Source organism: Lissotriton vulgaris, chromosome 2_1, assembly GCF_964263255.1.
Source record: "Lissotriton vulgaris chromosome 2_1, aLisVul1.2, whole genome shotgun sequence".
Classification (NCBI taxonomy): Eukaryota; Metazoa; Chordata; class Amphibia; order Caudata; family Salamandridae; genus Lissotriton; species Lissotriton vulgaris.
The window spans coordinates 2,073,362,198-2,073,385,226 of record NC_141687.1 but is presented as its reverse complement, the minus strand read 5'-3'; the positions used below and the strand labels follow the sequence as shown (position 1 = coordinate 2,073,385,226).

Sequence of the window (23,029 nt, the reverse complement as noted above, 5' to 3'; positions counted from 1 at the left end):
TGCTTGAGGTATCTCATCGGGACAGGATCCCTCGGTGAACCACTCTTCGTGGCCCCTAGAACCTTGAGGACTTCGTCAGAGGTCACTGGACCAAAGACGTCAAGCTTAATCTGGGCATCAGCTCGCTGTTCGCCTACATCTGATTCCTGGGCTGGTTCTGGTAAGGAACTAATGAGGTTTTCTACTTTCTTATGAAAGTAGTTAGCCAGTTCCGTACATTTCTTTTGAGGACTCCATGGCTCACTGGTGGTTCCGGAGTTTTCAAAAGGTATCTAAAGACCTTGAACGACTCTCTAGAAGAGTTAGCCGAGTTGCCAATTCTCTCCTCATAGAACTTGGCTTTGGCATCCCGGATAGCGGCTTTATATCCTCTCATTGCCGTACGATACTCATTCCGGGTTGTCTCTCCCTAGTCCTTTCTCCACATCCTCTCTAGCCTTTTGCAGCCTTTCCTGAGAGTTCTCAACGTCTGGGTGTACCAGGGAACTGATCCCACTCTTTTTTCCCTCTTCGGCATTTTCTTTTTAGGGAGGATGGCGTCCAAGGACCTGTTTAGCCAATTTTCCAAGTTTATATCAGCAATTAGTGGATCCAACACCGGGCGCGGGCAGGTAGCATCCAAGTTAGCAATCTAGCGCTCTACTGGTAACCTAGACCAAGCCCTGTCAACCGAGTAGGTCCTAGGAATAGTTACATCCGTTAAATCGTACTGCCAATTGAAAGGAACCAGAAAATGGTCTGACCACGGTAAAGGCAAGGGAGTTGAGGCTTCAATCCTGTCCATATTCGAAAAGACTGGATCCAGTAGGTGGCCCTTACACTCTCCAAGTGCCACAAAATTGGCAGTCGATGATGCCAAAAGCGTAACAGTTTCCATCAATGAACTGGCGAAATTGCCTACACACCCCGGAGGGCGGTACACTAGGAGGCCTGATATGGAGGTCGTGGCTGACATCCGTAGTGAGAATTGACAGCTCTCACAGTCAAGCACCCCTCCATCCTGGGCTCTACAGACCAGCGTGTCCCTATAAATGATAGCAAGGCCACCTCCTCGTCCAATAGGCCTATCTAGATGATAAATTAGATAGCCAGGGGGGAGAGCTTGCACCATATCTGGACCCGAACTAGACGTGGTCCAGGTTTCTGATAGAAATAAGATATCCAACTCAAAATCCAGTACTAGGGAGTTGATTTCGGTGGAATGACTAGGGAGGGACCGACAATTCAGCAGAGCCATTAGAAGAGACTTATTTCCTATGGCTCTCTGGTCCTTAATGCATCGACTACACGTCACAAACGGTAAATAATTTTTAAGGATTAAGTTGCAGGGCACTTCATCAGAAGGGCGTAATGATATCACATCATTTCTAGTATATGTTATACCGACCTTAGGGGAAAAAGCCAGCGTATCTAGCCCTAAGCCCGTCTGGGCCCGGACGGGCACAGACGGGCTGAACTCTGGCGTAACTCCGGCGTAACTCCGGCGGACCCGCTGTGCGTACCCGCTGCGCGTTAGCATGGCCGTCTTTTGTAGGAGGTCTAGCGTCCTTATGACGACTAGACCGTGTGAGGAATCGCGTCCCACTTACCCCCAAGATGGCCGCCAAAGTCGGAATCAGGAAGGCAGAGATAGGGACAAGGACGCGCAAAGAGCGGTGGGTTTTCCAGATTACAGTGCAAGTAAGTGGGTATTAAAAACAGGGGATAAGGTACAACTCAATACAAAAAACGGGCGTTTTTAAAATAGTTGCAAAATACTGATTGTAAATTGCCCTGAAGCGCAGCACGCTTAAGCAAACAGCAGCGCGTCCTTCCTACTACCAATGCCCCTTCGAAATAAACAACATTTGGTTGTGATTAAGCTTCCGGGTAAAAAAGTTAAATTTTCAAAACCAATTAAAGTGATAAAAGGGTTCAAAAATGCTGTGAGAACTTTGGATCATAGAATCTGGAACTTGAATAGAGTTTGTGTTTTCTCAGGCAATCATCAAATGTGTGATTCTGAGGTTGACTCGAAAGTTGGTGATTCTGAGTATGACACAAACAATGAAAGTCAAAGGGTGTTTTGATGTGTCTCTCTTTCCTGGAATAAACCTGAGCTTCCTTTCAACTATAATACTGAGTCAGCCTCATCCTTCTTCAAAACCTGAATCTTACAGATTCATTATCGATTTCTTGAAATTGACCTGAAGACCCAACTTGTGCAGGAGATAAAGGCATATTGCAAGATGATCTTCCAGAAGAGATAGGGACGAACTTTTCAGGAGCCAGTCGTCCAAGTAAGGGTATATGAAAATCCTCTGTTTCTGAAGAAGGCAGCAACCACCGCCATACACTTGGAGAATGTTCGGGGAGAGGACTTTAGCCCAAATGAAGAACTGCATACTGGTAGTGGTGAACAGACACTTGAAACCTGAGAAATTTGCTATGTCTTTTTGAGATTGGAACCTGAAAATATGCGTCCTTCAGGTTGATGGAACACATCCAGTCCCCCTGATGTAACTGGGGGAATATTTGATTGAGTGCTAACATCCAAAACTTCTCCTTTCGAATAAATCTGTTCAACAATCTTAAATCCAGTATAGGTCTGAATTCTGAATTGGGACCTTTCTTTCTCACCAAGAAGAAGCGGGAGTACAGACCTTGGTTTCTCTGTGGAAGAGGATTTTTTTCTATGGCTTTCTTGCACAGAAGGAGGTTTGCTTCCTTTTGCAAAAGCTTTAGATTTTGATGAAATACCGTCTTTGGACTTATGACAGGAGGTCTTTTGAATTTGAGGAGATTGCTATTTTGTATTATGCCGATGACCCACTTGTCCTTGGTCAATCTTCAACACTCGTCCAAGTATAATGCAATGCTTCCTCCTACCGGAGTGGACCACAGCTGCGGAGGAAGATCTTTCTCATTGCTTTTGAGGCGGCTTCGCAGCAGAGGACTGTTGTCTGTTTCCTCCTATGCCTCGCCCAGGTCTGCGCTGTTGAAACTGCGACCTCTGTTGAGAATGGCCCTGGTTTAGCGAAGACCAGTTTGATGTTTGCCCACGCTGTTGAAACGACCTCTTGTAGTAGGGACGAAAACGACGGCGGAACTCCTTCGTTTTCTCTAGGCCCACCGCCTTCAGTGTGTCCAGTTCCGCCTTCATCTTGGCCATCTCATCTGCATGAGACCCAAATAATGTTGTCCCGTTGAATGGTAGGTTGACTATTTTCCTTTGGGCATCTGGCTTAAGGCCTGTGAGGCGCAGCCATGCCGACCTTCTGGAACATATGCCGTGACATAACCGTGCGCTGCAAGATCCGCCAAATCCGCCGCCGCACTTATACTTTGATTTGCCACCAATCCACCTTCTCCAACAATCTCCAGGAAATCCTTCTGATCTTCCTTAGGGAGCTTCTCCGCAAACCTAGCCATTGAGTTCCATAGAAGACGATCATAGCGATCCAGTAAAGCAGCAGCACTGGCCACTCTCATGACCGATCCAGCTGTGTTACACATCCTACGGCCCAAGGAGTCCATGTTTTTACTGTCTTTCTCCGGAGAAGCAGATGAGACCGATGTAGCCGATTGGGCCTTTCTGGCTGCCGCCACTATAAGAGAATCTGGTGGTGGATCTGTGCGCAGGAAAAGAGGATCTTGATCAGGTGCTTTATACTTTTTCGTAACTCTTGAAGGGCCTGAACCCACTGTCGCTGGCATCAAGAACGTCTTAATTGCAAGCTCCAACAAACCAGGCACCAATGACAGAAGACTTCACAGGAGGCACTGCCATCGTGATGGTGAATTTGCTAGCCCCACGGCACAATACCTCATTGAAGGTTCCTAAATCATCCACCGGAGATACCCTGGAGGGTGGCGTTGTTGAAATCGTGGGTGAATAGTCTCTGTAAGACTACCTCGGAGAGGAAGATGCAGGAGACATATGCCCTCTCTGAGGAGTAGGGGACCGATGAGACCTACTGCGCTCTCTAGAACGTGAACGCCTCCTCACCGGAGACGTAGATCTTCTGGGGGAACCACCAGCCGGTGGTTCTGAAGCTTCCAAAGCAAGCGGTCTTTCATTAGGCCTTGGCTGCATCTTCCAATGGCGGATGCTTTCTAGCCATCTTGCAGACATGTTCACAGGAGGTGTTCTACGTACCGAGAGCCCTCCGGGGTAACCTGCACAATCTGGATTCCCATAGAGGAAGAAGAGACTGAAGAACTCAGAATAGAATGCGGAGATCTAGGAGCCGGAGTAGGCACCTCTCTAGGGACCAACTGTCCATCCCCGGACGTTGAATTCCTCGACATCGAGCCAGAATCCGCCACAATAGAAGATTCTTTGTGCGGAGAGGCTCTAACCACTGAAGACCTGCCCACAGATGCATTCGACTTCAGGTCTTGAGACATAGACCTTGGAGGGTCAGCCAATGCCCTCGACGCCGGCTCCGACAAAGACCTATGAGAGGTCCAAGAGGCCGATCTGGAATGTCTCGACGCCGACCGTGACACAGGTGTTGGAGACTTCAACGTTGACTTCCTCGGCGTCGAATACTTTCGACGTCGACAGGACCCTTTCAAGCTTCGAGCCCGAGGCATGTCTCGACGTTGAACCATGTCTACACTGCGACCTTGATAATCATCTTTTTCAGGTCTCGACGCTGCATCTAGTCGACCTCACTCTTCCTCAACGTCGAACGCACTGTCTCTGGACGTCAAACGCCTCACTCTCAACGTCGTCCTCGCAGCAACCGACACCAAATGACTCGACGTCGACAAACTTAGACGGCGACCTCGATCTTCGCTTCGATGCCGATTTGTGCTTACCGGCGATGTCTTAGACGTCAATGCTCTTTTCTCTGGTCTCGACGCCAGCATACCCGGCTGCGATCTAGATTTCGACGTCTAACTCACTTTCTTCAACGTTGCCGCTTCCTGATGTAGTTTTTTCTTGCTTTTACCTTCAGGAGAAGCAGACCTTCGACGTTCTGTCAAAGAAGAGGGCCTTCCAGATGACAATACACTTCTTGCCCCCTTTTCATGATGTCTTTCTCTCTCCCGACGTCCCAAAAGCTGAATCTTCTCTCTTTCCTTCAAAGTTCTTCTGGAAAGCTTGAGGCAATGATAACATTTTTCCACATCATGTGTGGAAGGAAGACAAACCACACAAACAGAATGAGGTTCTGTTTTAGACATCTTCCCACAGGAAGGACATTTGTAGAATAAAGGTGGCATAACTGACTAAGAAATTTCTGAAAAATTAGTCAGAAAAGGTAGAAAAAACACCACCAACAGCAAATACGGTCAAATAAGACAGGAAAAAAACCAATTCTGACTGAAAACAGTCAAATTCAGCATAGCTTAAGTTCCAGGTTCCTCACAGAACAAGTCGGAAAAAAGAACTGACCTAACTGTCACCTGTGGGGCATGATGGGAGCAGAGTTCCCCCTGGAGGCTTTAAAGGCAGTGTTCAGATTATCTGAGGCCTTAAAGGCGAGGTGCCAGTCTGATTTTATGTACAGGGATGTTATTTCTTTATGCAGCCTACATAGGCTAATTGCCTTTTATTACTGTTTCCTTGATGAAAAAAATAGTTTTTCTTTCTTTCTGTGGAATGCATTTTAGGCCCCTGCCTTTTTATTGCATTGTTTCTATGGTTTATTTTCATTCTGCAGAAAATATGTAATTATGGCTTTATTAGCCTATAGGTTATGGTTGGGCTGCATATTATTAGTGTATACATGTATATGTGTATAATTTCTTTAGTACTATGTACTCTTATTATATATTTACACATATATATGTATTTAGTTATGTGTTCCGGGTTCCCGCTCATGGGCGGAGATTATTCAGTGCCTATGACTATTAATGAGTATCCCCTGGAAGATAAATATCTAGTACATGTCGCCTTGCTATCTAGGCCACCAATGGAATTAAAGTGTCTCTTTTGCAAAATTTGTAAGAAAATTAATCGGAAGTGCTTGATTTATTGTTTTCTGTTGAAACGAGGAGGTCCTCCGAAGAGGTTAAAGTTCTATTGAGCCACAATTGTGATTTAACAAGGATATCACACCCACCCTTATTGCTCCTTTGTCCAGTCTGCTCAGTCAACCTGTAGACAGGAGATATAGGCTGGCACTAGATAATCCTGATTTTATGACCAATCAACGTGCACCCGAAAGCCTGATGTTGTAGGTGATGGTGAATATAGTAGCCTACCCTCAATACCGGACCATTCCTCTAGATAGTAAGTCAAAACGTATTAATGCTGTCAGAAAGAGCTCGTTCTCTTCAGCAGGTTCGAACTTGAGGTCCTTAAATGTGGTGCCCCTTCCGGAAAGGTACACCAAAGCTTTCTGTTAGGTCAAGCAAAATCTTTCCAGCCTTGCTCGAACAGACACCATGCACTATGTGGGCATAGCTCCTGGTACCAGGGTTGCGCTTAGAAGGCACTTGGATGTGGACAGCCGGATTTTCAGGGATTGTCCAGGTGTTTTTTTATGGGCATGCTCTTTTTCCTGGTCGCTCCGCTGTTGTGTCCATTTAATTTAAGCCATGGGTTCAGCTAGCTTTTGATGCTAAAGGTTAGGACTCCTCTAACTCACAGTGATAAAATCCACCGTGGTTTAGACCCATTCTTCATATATGGATTAACATTCTGGCTTAGCGTGCCTTTTACATATTTTTCACAAACTGCTTCTACATTTGCACTGTAGACTGAACAATTTTTGTTCAATGCTATGTATACTAGCTCATTATATGTGGGCATAGCGCCTGGTATTCATTATCCCTCGAGTGTGTACTGTTCTATTACAGGGGCGTGACCATGCATAATTATACTTGATTTTGGGCTGACTTCTAGTGCTTCCTAGAATTCCATGTCGCCATAATTGAGACTATCCCGGGTGACACGGACATGTGGCAGGGGTCGGGCAAACACAGGACCGCTATGTCCTCCGCTAGTCGATCTCGTGTATTGTTTACACATAATTGGGCATGCGTATACTACAGGCGAATCTCCACCTAACCTTAGGCATGCTCTACTTCTTCGCGCATGCCCTCTGTGTGCGCCGCTACGGACACACCTCTTGTATGCGGTAGCTTGCTCTACATCATTGCGCATGCTCGGTGCTCTGTATACAGCGGGCCGAGATGTGTTGCACTGCCGCGCATGCGCAGTGCATGGTTCTGCGTAACATCGGCAACAGCGATAGGACTACAGCTGTTGCTTGTTTCCCCAATCAGGAAGGGTATAAAAACACGAGCCTCACCTCTCCTCGTTGCCTCCCCTTCGGCTTTGGTGATAGCCGAGAGGTACCGACGGAGAGGTGAATAGACAGATCGTGGCACGCTCCTTTAGGCTCTTTAGGCTTATTGAGGGTCTCTCCTTAAGCACTTTGATTTTGAGATTGATTCCCTCCAGGCTGACGGAATTTCCCAGCTGGACTTCAGGACTGAGCTTTTTCACCTTTCCTTCACCACCGGATCATGGTTATAGGTGTAGGTTTAGTTTTGTTTACAGATAAATATAGGGCTAAGGTCCTTTAATTCAGGCTCACTACCCTTCAATAGTCATCTTTGAGCCACACAGTTTATTTCTATCTCTTGACTGTGTGAGGGTTCTGAGTGGTCAATAAGCTTACAACTCAATAATTATTACTTGGTTAGTAGGGGTATTTACTCCTGATTGACCTAGCCAGTCAGAGATTAGACACTAGTTTTGTCTATTAGTTATACCTTCTCTGGATCTCCATGGGACAGCGATCGGTGAGGGCAGTCATACAACCAGTTTTTAACTTGCACAGATTGTAAAACTTAACACTGACTACAGACCTCTGAGTCACTTAGGTTTAACGCTTTATTTTATGTTCTGTGCATAGAGCGGGGCCTCAATCTCCGAGCCGTTGCCGGGTGAGGCGAGGCTCGACTCCCACATACTGCTGGGTAAGTCTTCTACACTTTGTTTGAAAATAATGTTCAGCAATGACTGGTGGTCTACTCTTAATACTACCTTTGATCTGTGTGGCCGTTCTAGTAGGGACTGGCCCAGCTGAGTCTATTAAATGGTCCTTAAAGCGTGACAAGTTTGTTATGTTTGTAGAACAAACAATAGTTGTTTTTTTGTTTCCATTCACAGGATCACGTCCTCTATCAACTACTGGTTCGGGAGGATACGGTAGGATGGTCTACATGACCACTCCAGTAGTTCGGACAGTTCGTTAACAAATAATTTGGTCTGTCCTGTTCATTTTTTCACCTCACACAAAATATTTGAGTGTACCTTTGCAGTAGCAACATCTTTTGTATCTGGCCCTGAAGAATGCCGGTGTAGTTTCACCATTGGCAGAAACATGTTGGCCTAATACATAACACAGCAAAGCATCACAGTGATTTTTTCACACTGTTTTACACTTCTTTTTAACCTGGCGTCCTGGTGAATATCAATAAAAAAAAATTTCTTTTGCCTCAACCGTCATTTTAAACATCACTTTTTTCACTCCCCGTTTTGCACTGCACTTTTTCAGCACCACTCTGTGGCATGGACACTTTGACAATATGAACCAGTAGTGTGTGTTGTCTGGCCAATTCATCTGGGCTTGGACTCACCACCCTGGTTAGACGTCCTACATGACCAGGCTCCGCCAAATGGGTGGGCTGATAGGATATCTATCATATACTTGTGTCATATGACCACTTGGTCTGGTTTAGTGCAATTCAAAAGGTTGGTCTCCTAAATAGGACCTTATAGACTCAGCTTTGTTGGTTAACAGACCCTCCAACTCTTTGTGTTCGTTGTAGTTTGATTAGGGGTATTGAGTTTGGATGGTCTATAAATATAGTCCCCTTGACCCTCCTTAACCATTGTTTTTCATGCTCTTTGACAGCCCTAGTTTTGTGAGAAGGCGAATTTCATGCTTTCATGAGTTAGACTGTTGAGCCACATTATGAGGCTTTTGCCCTCTTGTGTCTGCCAAGAAGTTCAAGGGGGCTAGGCAATAGACTACACTAGGCCTACCAATTTGTTAATCAGTGGGCCCAGTCCTTTCAGTGCAGAAGTTGAGGTGGCTGACCGCATTTACACCAGCAGTTAGTGATGTTCTCTACCTTTTCTCTCCCATGTTACAGCAGCTGCCAAGTTGCTTTAAGAGCTCAGCCGGTAGTAAGCAGGATACATTTCATCTCTGGCTGGAAGGGACTTGCGTGGATGCTAGAGCCAAAATGGAAACATGGACCTTGGGTACAATGGGCCCGGCCATAGTTCCTAAAGAGTCAGTTAGTATCTGCTGGTGGATGCCCAACTGGAGCAACTTAAAACTCCATGGAGTCCAAAGGAGTGCCAGAGTGAACCTGAAGCATCTGAAACCGCTTTGGTGTACCCGACCAGAAGGCACACCTTGAAGGGCAGAATTTGCAGCAGGGTTGTGTTCATGAACAACTACACAAAAACACATTGATCAATCCCAGCTTCTTGACCTATTCCAATCGGGCTTCCGCACTGGCAACTGCACTGAAACAGTGATCACTCACATAATGGACGTCGCTCTCATTTTACTTGACCAACATGAAGCCTGCCTTTTAATTCTGCTCTCTCTCTCTCTCATCTGCATTCGACACTGTCAAATATGACAATCTACTCTACCTCTTGGAACGCAGGATTGGGCTCTCAAGCACAGTCCTTAAATGGCTTTCATCAAAAACAGAACACACAAAGTCAAATCCAACCAGTCTCTATCCAGCCTTGTCCATGCACACTGGGTGTTCCCCCAAGGATCCTCAATCTCTCACACTCTAACCTTTTACTGGAACCACTGACTGCAATTCTTAAAGCCTCCAACATCCAATATCACATGTATGCCGACGACACCCAACTCTACATGAAAATCTCCTCCCTTGACAACATCGAATCTCCCATCAGAACACTTCTCAAAACTAACTTGCCTTCCTCCAACCATCTCAAATTAAACGCCCTCAAGACCAAATTCCTCCTCATTGCACTCGCTAGGCAAGCCCCCATTGTTGTGAAATATCTCTGCAGCCTTACCGCCCTTAACTGCACATCACACATCATTGACTTCGCTAAATCATTAAGAGTTGTGGTAGACAAAAACAAGACCACATCAGATCATCGACCAAAGGAGCGAACTTCCAACTTTGTATACCAAGAAAACTGAAACCCTACCTTCCCCAAAACGACTTTAAACCGGCAGTGCAAATACTGGTCATCTCTAGACTAGAATACAGCAGTACTACTCTATGCGGAGTGCCGAAAACCAAATTTAGCCCCCACAGAGCATCGCTAAATGCTGCTACTAGACTCATCACGGGTTCCAAGAAGACCAACCACATTTCGCCAGACCTGAAATCGCTCAATTGGCTTCCCTTTGAGGCAAGAATCCATCTAAAGATTGCTTGTATGACGCATGGAGAACTACACTTCAGCACACCACTCTACATGACAAACAAGCTGGAACTATCCGGAGGCTCCAGGTCCACAAGAAGCACCGGCACACTGCTGCTCAAGCCAAATAAATTTAATAAGCTTAAAACCTACAATCGTACATTCTCTGGCATCGCCCGAGAATCTGGAACTCACTTCCGATGGAACCAATACGGATTTCCTCTACAATTGCCTTCAAAAGGGAAGTTAAAGCTCTACTAATGAACAATGCCTTGAACTAGATGCTTCGCTCCTCCTGCCTCTAGCTTACTGTATACATATTTGTTGCAACCCATTGTCGCAGGCCATATGGTCTTGTTTGCTCTAGATGTTTATTGCCCTTTCCGTTCTCACCCAACCTGCCTTCTATGTTCATCTTAATTTTATCTTGCTCCAGTTGTATATTGTCCCACTGTTAACTTGATTTTTCTCTCCAAGCACTTTTCCGGTCTTCCTCAACCGTATGGAAAGCGCTCTGATAGCCACCTGGGTCATGTACGCGTTATACAAAACTTTAAATAAATAAGGGTTGACGATGGCCTGGAGAATTGGGGAAGAGTCACAAACAACTGCAGGACAGGATTAGATTAGAAAGATGCTTGTATGTTTTGCCCACATGATTGATACTCTTGTGCCTTAACATTAATTTCCAGTGGCAGAATGGAGTGGAGTCCTACCTGGTCTTCTTACATATTTTTGACATCAACTTCTTGGAAGGGTTTCGGCAAGAACAAGACTTTGCACAGGACCAGCTCTTTAAACAGGATTGTGAACAGCCCGCAACTGGGAGCGGGATCTATTTTTTTACCACAACCTCTTCTTATGTTTGGCGACTTAAGAGTTTGGATGAGGGAGAATTGATTGAGGCTGAAGACCAAGCAACAAATGCACAAGCTGTGTTGGTGTGTGTCCCACATCTGCCACCTAGTCACAGCATGGCTTTAATCTCAGTTTCCAGGGGAGACATCATCCCGGGCACACTGTAAAGTTTTGAAAGTCACCAGAAAGCCGAAAAAATTTGGAGCAAAGCTCCAGATCCACTTAGAAGGGTGTGGAAATAAAGGATCTGATTTCAGTAATGGGGTTTATATGATGCTTCTTCACTAGCAAAAAGGAGAGTTACCGTAGAGCCACATAGCGCACAAGAGCAATGCTGAGAAAATTCTCCAGATCCAGTCTGGTGACTGGGGCTATTCTTCAGGTGAGCAATCTGCCGAAGTATCTATCAGCATTAACATATTTCCTTTTAAGGATGATTTTATTCAATATTTGTAACCATTTATGCTTTCTATAATTTTGTGCCGTTGTACTCTCTATATTACAATTTGGTTCAAATGTTAAGTCTGTATAACTTAACTGTACTGTTGTTTGTGACATCACATACCTTAATCCAACCAGTACCTCTCCATCTACCTCAGAGTAGCTCACCTGTGTTTAGCCCAGTTTATTAAATTAGAAAGCATTTGCTTGGTTGAATTAATATACAGATAACAAATCTGAGATTATACAACAGTGATAAAATTAGTAGCTCTCGATGAGTTTCATTGAGCATAAGTAGCTTTTAGTACAGAAAAGGTTGGAGACCCCTGGTTCTATCTGCTTTGAGCAAACTATTAGGTGTGCAAAATAATTGATCAGAGGAAAAATAATTAGCCGGTGGTTTCGATTCTCCAGTTCAGATTTTGAGGGAGAAGTTATTGCTCACATTAAGACAGCTGTAATTCAAATCTGTGCTAATTCTAAGGTTTCTGCTTTATTTAGAGGCCAACCAGTCACTGCTTTCATGTCCATTTGTGATTTATGGTTAAATTATAAGCATCAACTAAACTATTACAGCAGGAAAGTTCATTACCTTGTCAAGAGGGTCAGAAAAACTCATGGTCACTGAGTTTACAGATTAAAGAACCTTTTACGTTTTCACTTAAAGAATGTAACTGTATGAGGAAAAAATGAGCTTAACAAATATAGGTATGATTATAAATCCAGACCCTGTACCACTTGAACAAAAGTGTTGAGAAATCAGTTCAGTTAAGGTTTCCTCAAAAGCAGGTGCAATAAAGCAACCTAAATTCTGCTGACAGGTGCAGCCTATCTTAATGCTTCAGTGACATATTTGGTTAAATAAGTCCATAGGCAATAATTTAAACACACACAAGTTGTTCATGTATTGCTGAGAATAGTCACTATAAGCTGAGAGTTCTACGTAAAAATAAACTTCTATAAAAGATCCAAAGTTGGAGAAAATTTGGGGAGAAATTTAAATTCATGTACTCCTCTTTCGGCAAACCTACTACACAGGATGCACACTGCAGGCATACAAGTGAGCGAAGGGGGCTGTAGACCGGTATATTTATAAATTTCATTGGTCCTGCATTTTGAATTTTTTTTAGGCAGCACTACTAAGAAATGACCAGTCTCCACACAAGGCAATGGTTGGCTCCACCAGTTAGAATATTTTGCAAGTGCACCTACTGTTTAGAATGTTAATCATTGTGGCACTCAGTAAGAAATCAAGTCTGAATTGCTGGCCTTGTTTTATTTCTTTCTTTTAAATAGGGGACCATTGATACAGAAAGGATTTTCAAAATTCAAAGGCAGAACAAATTTGCAAAAGATCGAGATGCTACATGCTATATTAAACCTAATTGTATCCATGCTGGCTCAGAAAATATAGCATTCAATTAAAACATACGATAAAAACGAAAAGTGTGTTAACATACACCATGTAACCTACAGTAAAGTTGTACCTTAATTACCTTCATGCACACAACTTTGACATTACATTTTCTTTTTTGTATAAAAATTAACACAATTAAGACTTCTATGAGCAATTGATATTAACACAGTTCCTAATTTTTATTTGCAGATATAGGTCAAGCACCTCCAAGATACAAATTCCTATACACAGTGAGAGCTTTCCATGAAATGAAAGCTATAAAAAAATAAATCAGTGATGAGTTAAGAGTAAAGCCTACAAATAGGCTGATGTTATATCATTTGCAATGAAGGCAGTAAAACCATAGTGCTAAATGAACCATTTTTGAAAATGAAGTTGATTTTAAATACATATCTTAACTTCGCTAGAATAATAGAATAAATAAAAAAATACTGCATATTAACACTTCACTACAAATAATGCATGCCAGAACATTTACAAACATTGAGTGATTTTTTCAATGTGGATAGCTACTACAGTAATGCTGGTTTAACAGAAGTGCATGATGAAAAGCACTACCGGTGGCTAATGGTTTGCCACATACTGCTGTTATCTTGAGGTAGATAACACATGCGTACCAAAATGTATATCTTCAGTTGCTGCTGGTATCATGTGTTTTAAGAAATGTGTTAAATAAGAAAAACTCTACATTGCTCACTGATGAAAGATGGATTACGACTAACAAATTGGCATTTTCATGCAATTATGTAGTCTCACTGTGTACAATTCAAGGCAAGATAATGTATGTCCCGTCAAAACAAGGGGCAACTGTTTTATGATAGAATGTTTAACTTGGTTTAGTGCATTTTTCTTCCTGCATTGCATTAGTTTGCTCAGTTCTTCAATTTACATAGTGTGCAAACAACATGCCATTTAAAACAATAACTAAACAAATGATGACAAAGTAAGTCAGAATTGTAAAAACAATGCTAAACTGAACACTAAAATGAAAGACGCACTAAAATGAATGAATTTGATTCAAGTAAAAAAATACTTAATAAAAAAAGTTTCATGAAGAACACAAAACAACTGACTGGGGAGTGTTTTAATTTAGATGTTTCAAAATGCTGCTGTAGGTTTTGTGGGGTACTTTGGGGGATGATTTCATGACTGAAGGTGTTAACGTAGCTTGTATTGATTTAAGGGGTGAACCAACAGGACTGTGAAACTGAGGGATGCCAATGCATTCTAACTGCTTGTTGAAGATGATGTCCCCATTAAAACTAATAAATCCTTCATCTCTATCTTTTTCTCCAAGCTTCCCTTCTTCCACTTGTTCAGTTTCGGATAATTCTACATCTTCCTTCTTGCTAAAGAAGGAGTCTAAGTAACTGGGGTAAGTGTTTTCCTTTTCAATGTGCTCATCTTTCCTTACTTCACAGCAAAACTGGCCTATAAGGAAGCTCTCGTCAGCACTGCTTACAAATTGACTATCCCAAGAATTTTGATAGAGGGCTTCAAATTGGGCCAAATTGGCCATTCCTTTTTTTTGCTTTCCCTGATTTAGTGACTTTATCACCATACTTTTTAATTCAAGCTGAGACACAGAGCTATTCAAGTCATTTAATTTGCCAATTTCAGCAGAATCACTTTGCAAGCTCAATTGTATAGTATCTGCTATGAACGAATCAAAATCAAATCCTTGATTTTTCTCCTTTTCAACAATCTGCTGCGATGCTTCCTCAAGGGCTATCTGAGCTTTCACTAATCCATTTCTTTCACATTTTGACTTGCCCTTCTTATCAGCTTTCTCTTTACTTTGCTCCTTCCAGTTAGAAAGATCTATAATAAGTTTAGGCTCATAGTAATGGTTAACTTCACTTTCTCGCCATACTAAATTATCGAGATAGGAAGATCTCATTTTGTAATTACAGGTGTGGCTACATTCCAGATCACAGTACTTATTTTCATGGTGATCTAGGTACGGCCAGACTGGCTCAGTAGGAAAGTGTGTATCAAAAGCTGGATCCTCTAGATACTTTTCTCGGTCTCCATCAAGATATTTGCGCGGATCTAGTTGCACTTCTTCATCATCTGTGACATCAGAAAGAGCCCTTGGGTCACGCTGAACCTCATCAGCATCAAAATTATTATGTATAGGCCAGTCGTGGTCTGAAAACTCACTCTCTTGGTATCTGTAAGAAGTAATTGTACAAATTAGTATGAAAAGTATCTCAAGTGTATGATTTGTTTTCGGATAGTCTACCCAATGACAAATTGGATTACAACTAATGCATTTTTTTAATCAATTTGAGAAATAATTGAAAAACACAATTACATTCTTCTCAGTTTTGCTTGCTCCCATTTGCAATTATAAAATAAATATCCTCTCTTTGAATAGAAGGAGTCTCTTTTATGAACCAGTCTCAAAGACTACCAAAAGAATTACACAGACCTTTAAGGGAGAAGTGATGCACCCTGAACCACACATTACTTTGCTGTAACTTGAATACTGGGAAAGTCTTAATCTAGGGTAATTTTTAACACATTATAATTTAGGGTATACATATTTTTCACAAAGTAACTATATTGACTAAGCTTTGCATTCTTTCAGATTATACAGCATTATGATAATATGGTCACACCTTCAACTATTGAAAGCCCATTCCCCACAGCAGCCCGTCATTAAAGCCTTAACATTCACTTTTAAGCTATTAAAAACTGTGCGTGTTCGAATTTTTGCATAGGAAGGACATGGTCATAAAGGAATAAAACAGAACCAATCAATTATTTTTAAGGTGTGCTATTTTGAAAGACAGCTATCCACTTGCAATTAAAGAGGGGAAGAGACATGAAAGAAACAAGTTACCTAACTTCAGCAGTGGTCTTTAAGTTGGATACTATAACCGCAGATTCCTCAGTGTGTGAATATCCACAAGCACCACACTGGATCTGGCAGATTTTTTTCAGTCTAATCCCGGACCGTCAGTAGAAGGATGTGTGCGACTCAGCTCTGCCGCAGAAGTCACGACCGAAACCATACATAGGCGCAACTCATAGGTGCGGATGTCAGTTTCTTTCAGAACACGGTCTGTGCCTTCAGACTTGGAGTGTACTAATAATCAATTACGCCACTGTGTAACTCTCTAGAACAGTGACCTTTTTATATTGGGAAACCGTGCATTCCTCAGAACAGTGAAGTGAGAGGGTAAATTGCCTGCAAAGTCGAGCAAATTGATATGGAGGTAGGTATTCCCATGACAACCAGGCGTTCGATCGCGACCTCTCCCAGATGACCTGCTCAATCGAGTAGCTATACATCTGTAACCACTGTCTACTCTGTGTGGGGCAGGGAGTGGGGTCTGCCGCTGGGCTATCATGTCAAAATGCAAACAAACACTGTTTTTTTTGCAGTCTCCTCTGACACCTGGTTGTAATTTGACTGACTCCCTTGGTGCTGGACCTACTGATACCTCAAGTTCCACTGCAAAGCTTGCATGTGCAACCTGGCATTGTCGAGGCGCAGGATGGAAGAGGTTAGGCGGCCCAAATGCCTTAATCGTCCTTACAGAGGCTGAATCGGAATCGTAGGCTGAATGCCGTGGACTTGGTCTGGAGGAAAGGCCTGAAAACGCACCATGTCTAGGATGCCTCTGAGGAGTGAGAGCATCTGCCAAGGAGATAGGTGTAAGTCTAGCAGAACCTCAAAGATGTCAGGAGGTTTGTCATCCTCTGGATGCTGTCTAAGACGGACTGTGGTGAACCAACCTTCAGCAGGCAGTCAAATATGGGAAGACTGGTATTTCCAACCACCAAAGTTGTGCAGTGGCCATGGCCATCACTTTTGCAAACTCCTGAGGTATACTGGTGAGCCCGAAGGGGAGCAAAGAGAAATGAAAATGCACATAAACCATCCTGATCCTCAGTCGATTCACGATAGGAATGTGAAAAAAGGCACCTTGCCAGTTAAAAGATACCATCCAGTCTTCTGGAATCAGAACAGATGAGTCAATGTGAGCATCTTGAAAATGCCTTTTCCGGGACGAAATTGAGAGGCCTGGGGTATAAAATAGGACATATCATATACATATTCTTGTCAGAGTCGGAAGGAATTGACACCGTGCTAGTAAGCAGTGAATAGGTGCACTGCTCTATACCAGGTCAGGACAGATTTAGTTCAGAGTCGGACAGATCTATGGGATCATCATTCTCCTCTAGTGCCTGCGGTGTTGGGTCTGCTGATGGCGTGGCAGGGACCAGCGTAGCTCGCAGCACTAGGTTTGTAATCGGCTCTGGACCCGGAGCTGAACCCATTTTTGGTTTGGAAGGCTTAGCTGGCACAGAGGTCAAACCTTCAAGCAGTAGGCCAGCTGGAGGTCTTTGCAGATCTGTGGGGTCCACAGGAAACTAGTAAGGTGCAGACATGCCAAACATGCCCCCTTTAAACACTGCAATCTGTTGTGGGGTCACTGATGGACCCGTGACCTCGGAGTGCAACAGGATCATTTGAAGAACTGGTTTATCATTAGGTACTGTATCGCCTTCATATTCATCAGCCCACACTACTAGCACCAATCATGGTCCCACCGTAGAGGTAAACCTAGTGGGGCTCTGTCAAGGTCATTTGCTTGCGACAGTCCATGCAAGGCTTAACGCCCGTGTTCTTATGGAGTGACATTTCCCTTTACACATTGGAATGGTAAAAAAAAAAAAAAAGGGAACTCAGGTGCCTGTAGATTTAATAAACAGCGAGGAACCCACAGTTAGAAATTTCAATCGGAATCATAGTTGTCCAGGTTGGTCGTGGGATAATCAATTGGAAGCTTTGCCAGAGTGCTACACTTGCTGAGCTTTTGGTTGTCTTCCTGATGCGGTTTATAATTTTGCTGAAGCTAGAATGCCCCCCTCTCTTTCAATGGAATGACTAACAGAAAAATGTATTAGGCTTTTTAAATTTTCCCTACACACAGCATATAAGGGATCAGGGCCAGATTTCAACATAAGAGCACTGGTATCGTCTGAATGTCCTCAGGCTACAGTAAAATCTGTTCTACTTGTCTGCATTATGCATGCAGGGGTGTACTGGTCTGTGCACGGATAGGTGCTGCATTGTTCACTCACCGTCAGTGACACACCAAGTGTCAATACATCCGTCAAAGAATGTTCCCCTCCATTTAACCTAAACTGTGCACAATGAATTGCGCGAGTTGGAAGCACTGGAATGCACAGATGCTCAGAGGCTTTTTACACTATTAGTGTTTTAGCCCTTAAGATCCCAGTTCTGTCAAAGCACGAGACACCTCTGCTGTTTTGCCAGCAGCGGGTTATCTGACTGCCATCCCACAGTGCTCTTCATTCATACTGCCAACCACTTGAAAGAAAAGAAAACTAAGGGGCAGCGAGTGGTCAAAATAAATTGAGAGGGAAGGAGAAGATTCACAGTTTGATAACCAGACCTGAAGATCACTTATTAGATATATTTCTTGTTTTGCCACTATCATCTTGGCATAAGCTGGGAAAAGAGATGGTATGCTAAGGATAGAAAGGATTTTGTCATCAGACTCAAACCAAAGCTACCCATTAAGGATGAAGCTTTCAGTCCATAACCCCCTTACCAATTCAGAATGTTACAATTGACTAATATGATAATATGACTGGCAAAGACCTATCTATCCCCATCCCTCAGGGCTTTCCAAAAGTAAAGTGATGAACCTCATCACAAATTCCATTACAAAACTGCAAGCCTTCCTACAGCTCATCGTGGCTAGCATGTCCACTGCTAGTCAAGCCAAAACCAATCTGCAGATTGAAATCGTTCTCATCAAGTCTCCCACTCTTCACAGATGTACCTGGTGCCTCACAGTGCTCAAATTGCTCCTACCTACTGACGCATGCTGGGAATAAAATGTATGCAAGGACATCACATACTGGTATAATTAGAGGCAGGAAGCTTGCAAAGAAGCACAAGAACCTACACCCTAAACACCTTTATGCCATCACACTATGCTTCCTATTAAGAGAGATTTTGAGAGAGGAGTACGTAACTTTCTTTCATCTGGCAACAAGTCAGGAGGTTGAGCTGGCTATTGATATGGATACAGAGTGAAAACACTAATGACTTACTGATTCTGCAGACCATGTCATGCACTATACTTCCTTCCTAGATCTAAATGGTGATGCCATTGTTCACCCAGAGAACTCTGCCATCCAAAGTCCTGGAAATGGTTTAATCTTGAACATGTTTCTCAGTCTGCTAGACTTAGGATGATTCCTCCAGATAGTCTAAAAGCAGGGCACATTAAGCCCACTTTAGGACACAAAGCCTGCATCACTCCAGAGAGTAATCCTAATCGTATTTTTGTTCCCCCTTTGCTCAGGCAGCGATACTAGGAGTGCACGAACTGCACCCTGATCACATCCTTGATGATTCAGGCCTCTTGTAGATTTGTTGAATATGCTGGACCATGATGTCTCCTCTTCCAAGGCAATTCACCTCAATTCCAGAAGAACTGGACGTAAACAACAGTATAACTCCTTGGGGATGCAAACGCCATCCTCTTTGCTGAATGTCCTTCCTTGACCTTAATAAAAATAGACATGGGCGCAGAAAAGCATTTAAACTCTCTTGGAGGTTTATTTTCAGTGATTATTTTTTCAATGAGAGCTCCAAATTCAAAGTCTTCTTTTCTCTGGACTACACCCGTTCCACCATCAAGGTGTCCTTTTAACTGAAAGTCGACAGGAGGGTATTCTTCAGTTGCAAACCCTTTAGTTGATTCTTCCATCATGGATATGCCAGTCAATATAGAAGGAGGTTCTGAAGAATAAGTGGCTTCCAATCCTCTATCAAATTGCCCTGATGAATGGATATTTTTACTTTCTCCCACTTCTCTCATTCCTATGGATATAGGGAAGGTACAAAAAAAAAAAGGGCCAGGGTTTTTGTTTTTTTAACTATTAAGTTGGTAGAAATGGTTGCGGGGTCCTGCTTTATTTCAAAAGATTCTTCCTAATAGGATTTCCAGAAGGCCCCACACTCACAGATCCATCATCCCAGCTTATCCTCTCTCGTGGATGAAAAGTCCTCCATATTTCACTCAAACTAGCCATTGTTTCCAGCCCTCTACAAGTAAATTTTGTCAGCTCAAGCTTTCTGGTCTGTTCCATCTTTTTAATGTGCAAGAGGCTCAGACTAGTTTCTGTACATTTTCAATGGAATGCTCGCACTTGGAAGTTTTGTTGCCTTCTATATAGATTTGTCTTCTGACCTTTAGCATTTCATTAAATACCTTGAAGCCTGATGTACAATATTATTTTTCGGTTACAAAGCCTGCGATTAGCCAAATCACAGGGTTGTGGCTGCAAATCAGCATTTTGTTATTTACTAAACCCATTTTGTGTTTCACTAACACTTGACCAAATTCCAAAATGAATTTAGAAACGCATACCAAATAGCTATTTAGTAGGGATAAGTTTAGGGCATTTAAAAAATGCTGTCAAGGAATCCTGGACCTCCGAATTACTACCTTAGCATACAACGGTATGACATTCCCATGTACATTCAAAACATTTTGAATTCAGAGGTTCACTAAGCCTCTAAATAGTAAGGCATGTATGCTTACCTCTCCCAGTTGTAGACATGACTGTGACTTTCATCCATGAGTAAAATATCATCCACCTCATCTTCAATGTGAAAGGGATGGTTGGCAATGGGCTCATCCAAAGGAAAGGAATAAATGCTCATGTATGGATGTGACAAGGCTTCCTCTGCTGTTAACCTGTCCATAGGACTAAATGTCAAAATCTGCTCCAGGAAATCGAGAGCTGCAAATAGAAATCAAAGTGGCAATTAGAAAAAACATACATGTCTGTATTGGTACTCAAATATACCGCAAGGAGAACTCAAAAGTCATCCACCTTTTCCTTTAAAAACATACATGCCCGTGTTAGTAAAAACGTTTGCCCATATACACTAAACATACTGAGCAAGGTGCTTAACAATTATGATCTCGATATAGCCCACGTTTCAAGTCCACATTCAAAGACTGAGCAATCATTGGCTTAGTTTTATAGAAGCGTTAAACACTTTAAAATAGAAATTATGAAGTCATGACAATAATTCTAAGCAAGCAACTAATTTGATACTCATTTTTTATTCACAGCAATGAAAATAACTACACTATTCGGTTCCATAAATCCTTGACAGTTCATTTTCAATGTTTCAGTTCTCCACAAAAATGGTAGCCTCTTGAGACCTAGGAAACAAATTATGTTAACAAAAAATAAACTGCTTACTTATAACTAAATGTCTCCAACATGGGATACTTACTGAGAATACTATAGAAATATACACCTTTGTAAAAAAAGAACGTAATCTCAAATGAAATTGCTGAAAAGGTCAGTTCGGCATAGGTTTTTTTTAAAAGCAAGGTAGAAAGAGCAGAGGCGTATGCCTCATGAACATTTAGAAAAATAAAGAAAAAAATCCTATTCCCTGAAAGGCTCCAGTCTGACCCCTGCTTTCATAACGAACACAACTTGGAGTTCAAATTTCTGCCTCTCAGTCACTACATTGCGGAACAGTGGGCTCTGTTCATTAAGCATTTTAAAACTGAAAGTACTAGTAATGTTGGATCTAATCATCTCGTCTATGAACAGCTTGAAATATAGCCTTTTATTTTCTACCATTTTAGATTTTTAGCCTTTTTTCAGATTTTTGCCACAGTCGACAACATGCTTTTGTGAAGTGTTCTTTTGGACGAAAATTGTTTAAAAAAGTCACCAGTTGGGCCCGACGTTCAATGCAGAGCTATCCAAAGGAATCAAATGCAGAGTTGAGGTTATGCTCAAGGTCTAACGCTTCTAGACAGATTCAATCAACACCGATTGCCAAGGCATTCTACTACGTCATGGGTAAAGGTAGTAGCCGCTTCAACACTGTGCTGGTCCAAACATTTTTAAATAAACCAAATACAGAAGAGACAGCAATTAAACAGAAGGCCCCTGAGCAATAACCAACCTTCTGGAAGGCTGATTCAACATCAGGGATATTGCAGGTGAGAAAAGGGCATCACATTTTTATCTTCTTCCCACCCGGAAAGACAAGAATTGGCCATGCCCATTGCGCTCTGCATATTAATGAGCTTAGTGGTGTAGTTGCTATTGTAAATATATTAATATACTGTGTTTAGTGCCAGAATTATAAGTTAGCAGGTTAGCAATGACTTCAGAAGTAGCAGAATAGTAATGCAACAGTTATACTGGTGAAGCAGTAAGGATGAGCAAGAGTAGTGATAGCAGTTAAGTTTCCAGGAGAGCAGTGATAAAAGTTAGCAAGAGAGCATTAATAGTAGTGTTCGTAAAAGATAGTAGTGTGAGGAGTACAACAGTAACAGAAGTGTGAGTAGAACAGCAGTAACAGAAGTGCCAGGAATAGCAAACACAGCAGTAGGCACTCACAGCAGGCAGTGTTAGCAGTTAACAGGATAGCAGTAACAGTAATACAGGTGAAGAACAGAATCAATCAATCAATCAGTGACACTTATAAAGCGCGCTACATACCCGTGGGGTCTCAAGGCGCTGGGGGGGGGGGGGGAGCCGCTACTGCTCGAACAGCCAGGTCTTCAGCTTCTTCCTGAAGGAGAGGTGGTCTTGGGTCAGGCGCAGGTCGGTCGGGAGGGAGTTCCAGGTCTTGGCGGCCAGGTGGGAGAAGGACCTTCCTCCTGTAGTCGCTCTTCGGATGCGGGGGACGGCGGCGAGGGCGTGGTTGGCTGATCGGAGGTGGCGTTTGGGAGCGTAGAAGTTGACTCGGCTGTTGAGGTAGCTCGGGCCTTGGTCGTGTAGGGCTTTGTGTGCGTGGGTGAGGAGGCGGAAGGTGATTCTTTTGTTGACGGGGAGCCAGTGAAGGTCTCGCAGATGTCCGGAGATGTGGCTGGTTCGTGGGATGTCGAGGATGA

General features: G+C 42.9%; 1 protein-coding gene across 2 annotated transcripts in view; it reads right to left on the bottom strand.

Annotated features, from left to right (window-relative positions):
* Positions 1 to 12,934: 12,934 nt before the first annotated feature.
* MAPK6 (mitogen-activated protein kinase 6) overlaps positions 12,935 to 23,029 on the bottom strand; it is a 117,385-nt gene continuing 107,290 nt past the window's right edge. For both annotated transcript variants that reach the window (XM_086958301.1, XM_086958302.1), the window contains exons 5-6: positions 20,696 to 20,897; positions 12,935 to 15,268 (exon numbers count right to left, since the gene is read on the bottom strand). In XM_086958301.1, the coding sequence (XP_086814427.1) occupies positions 14,179 to 15,268; positions 20,696 to 20,897 (1,292 nt within the window). In that variant the 3' untranslated portion in view covers positions 12,935 to 14,178. The remainder of the gene's footprint in view (positions 15,269 to 20,695; positions 20,898 to 23,029) is intronic.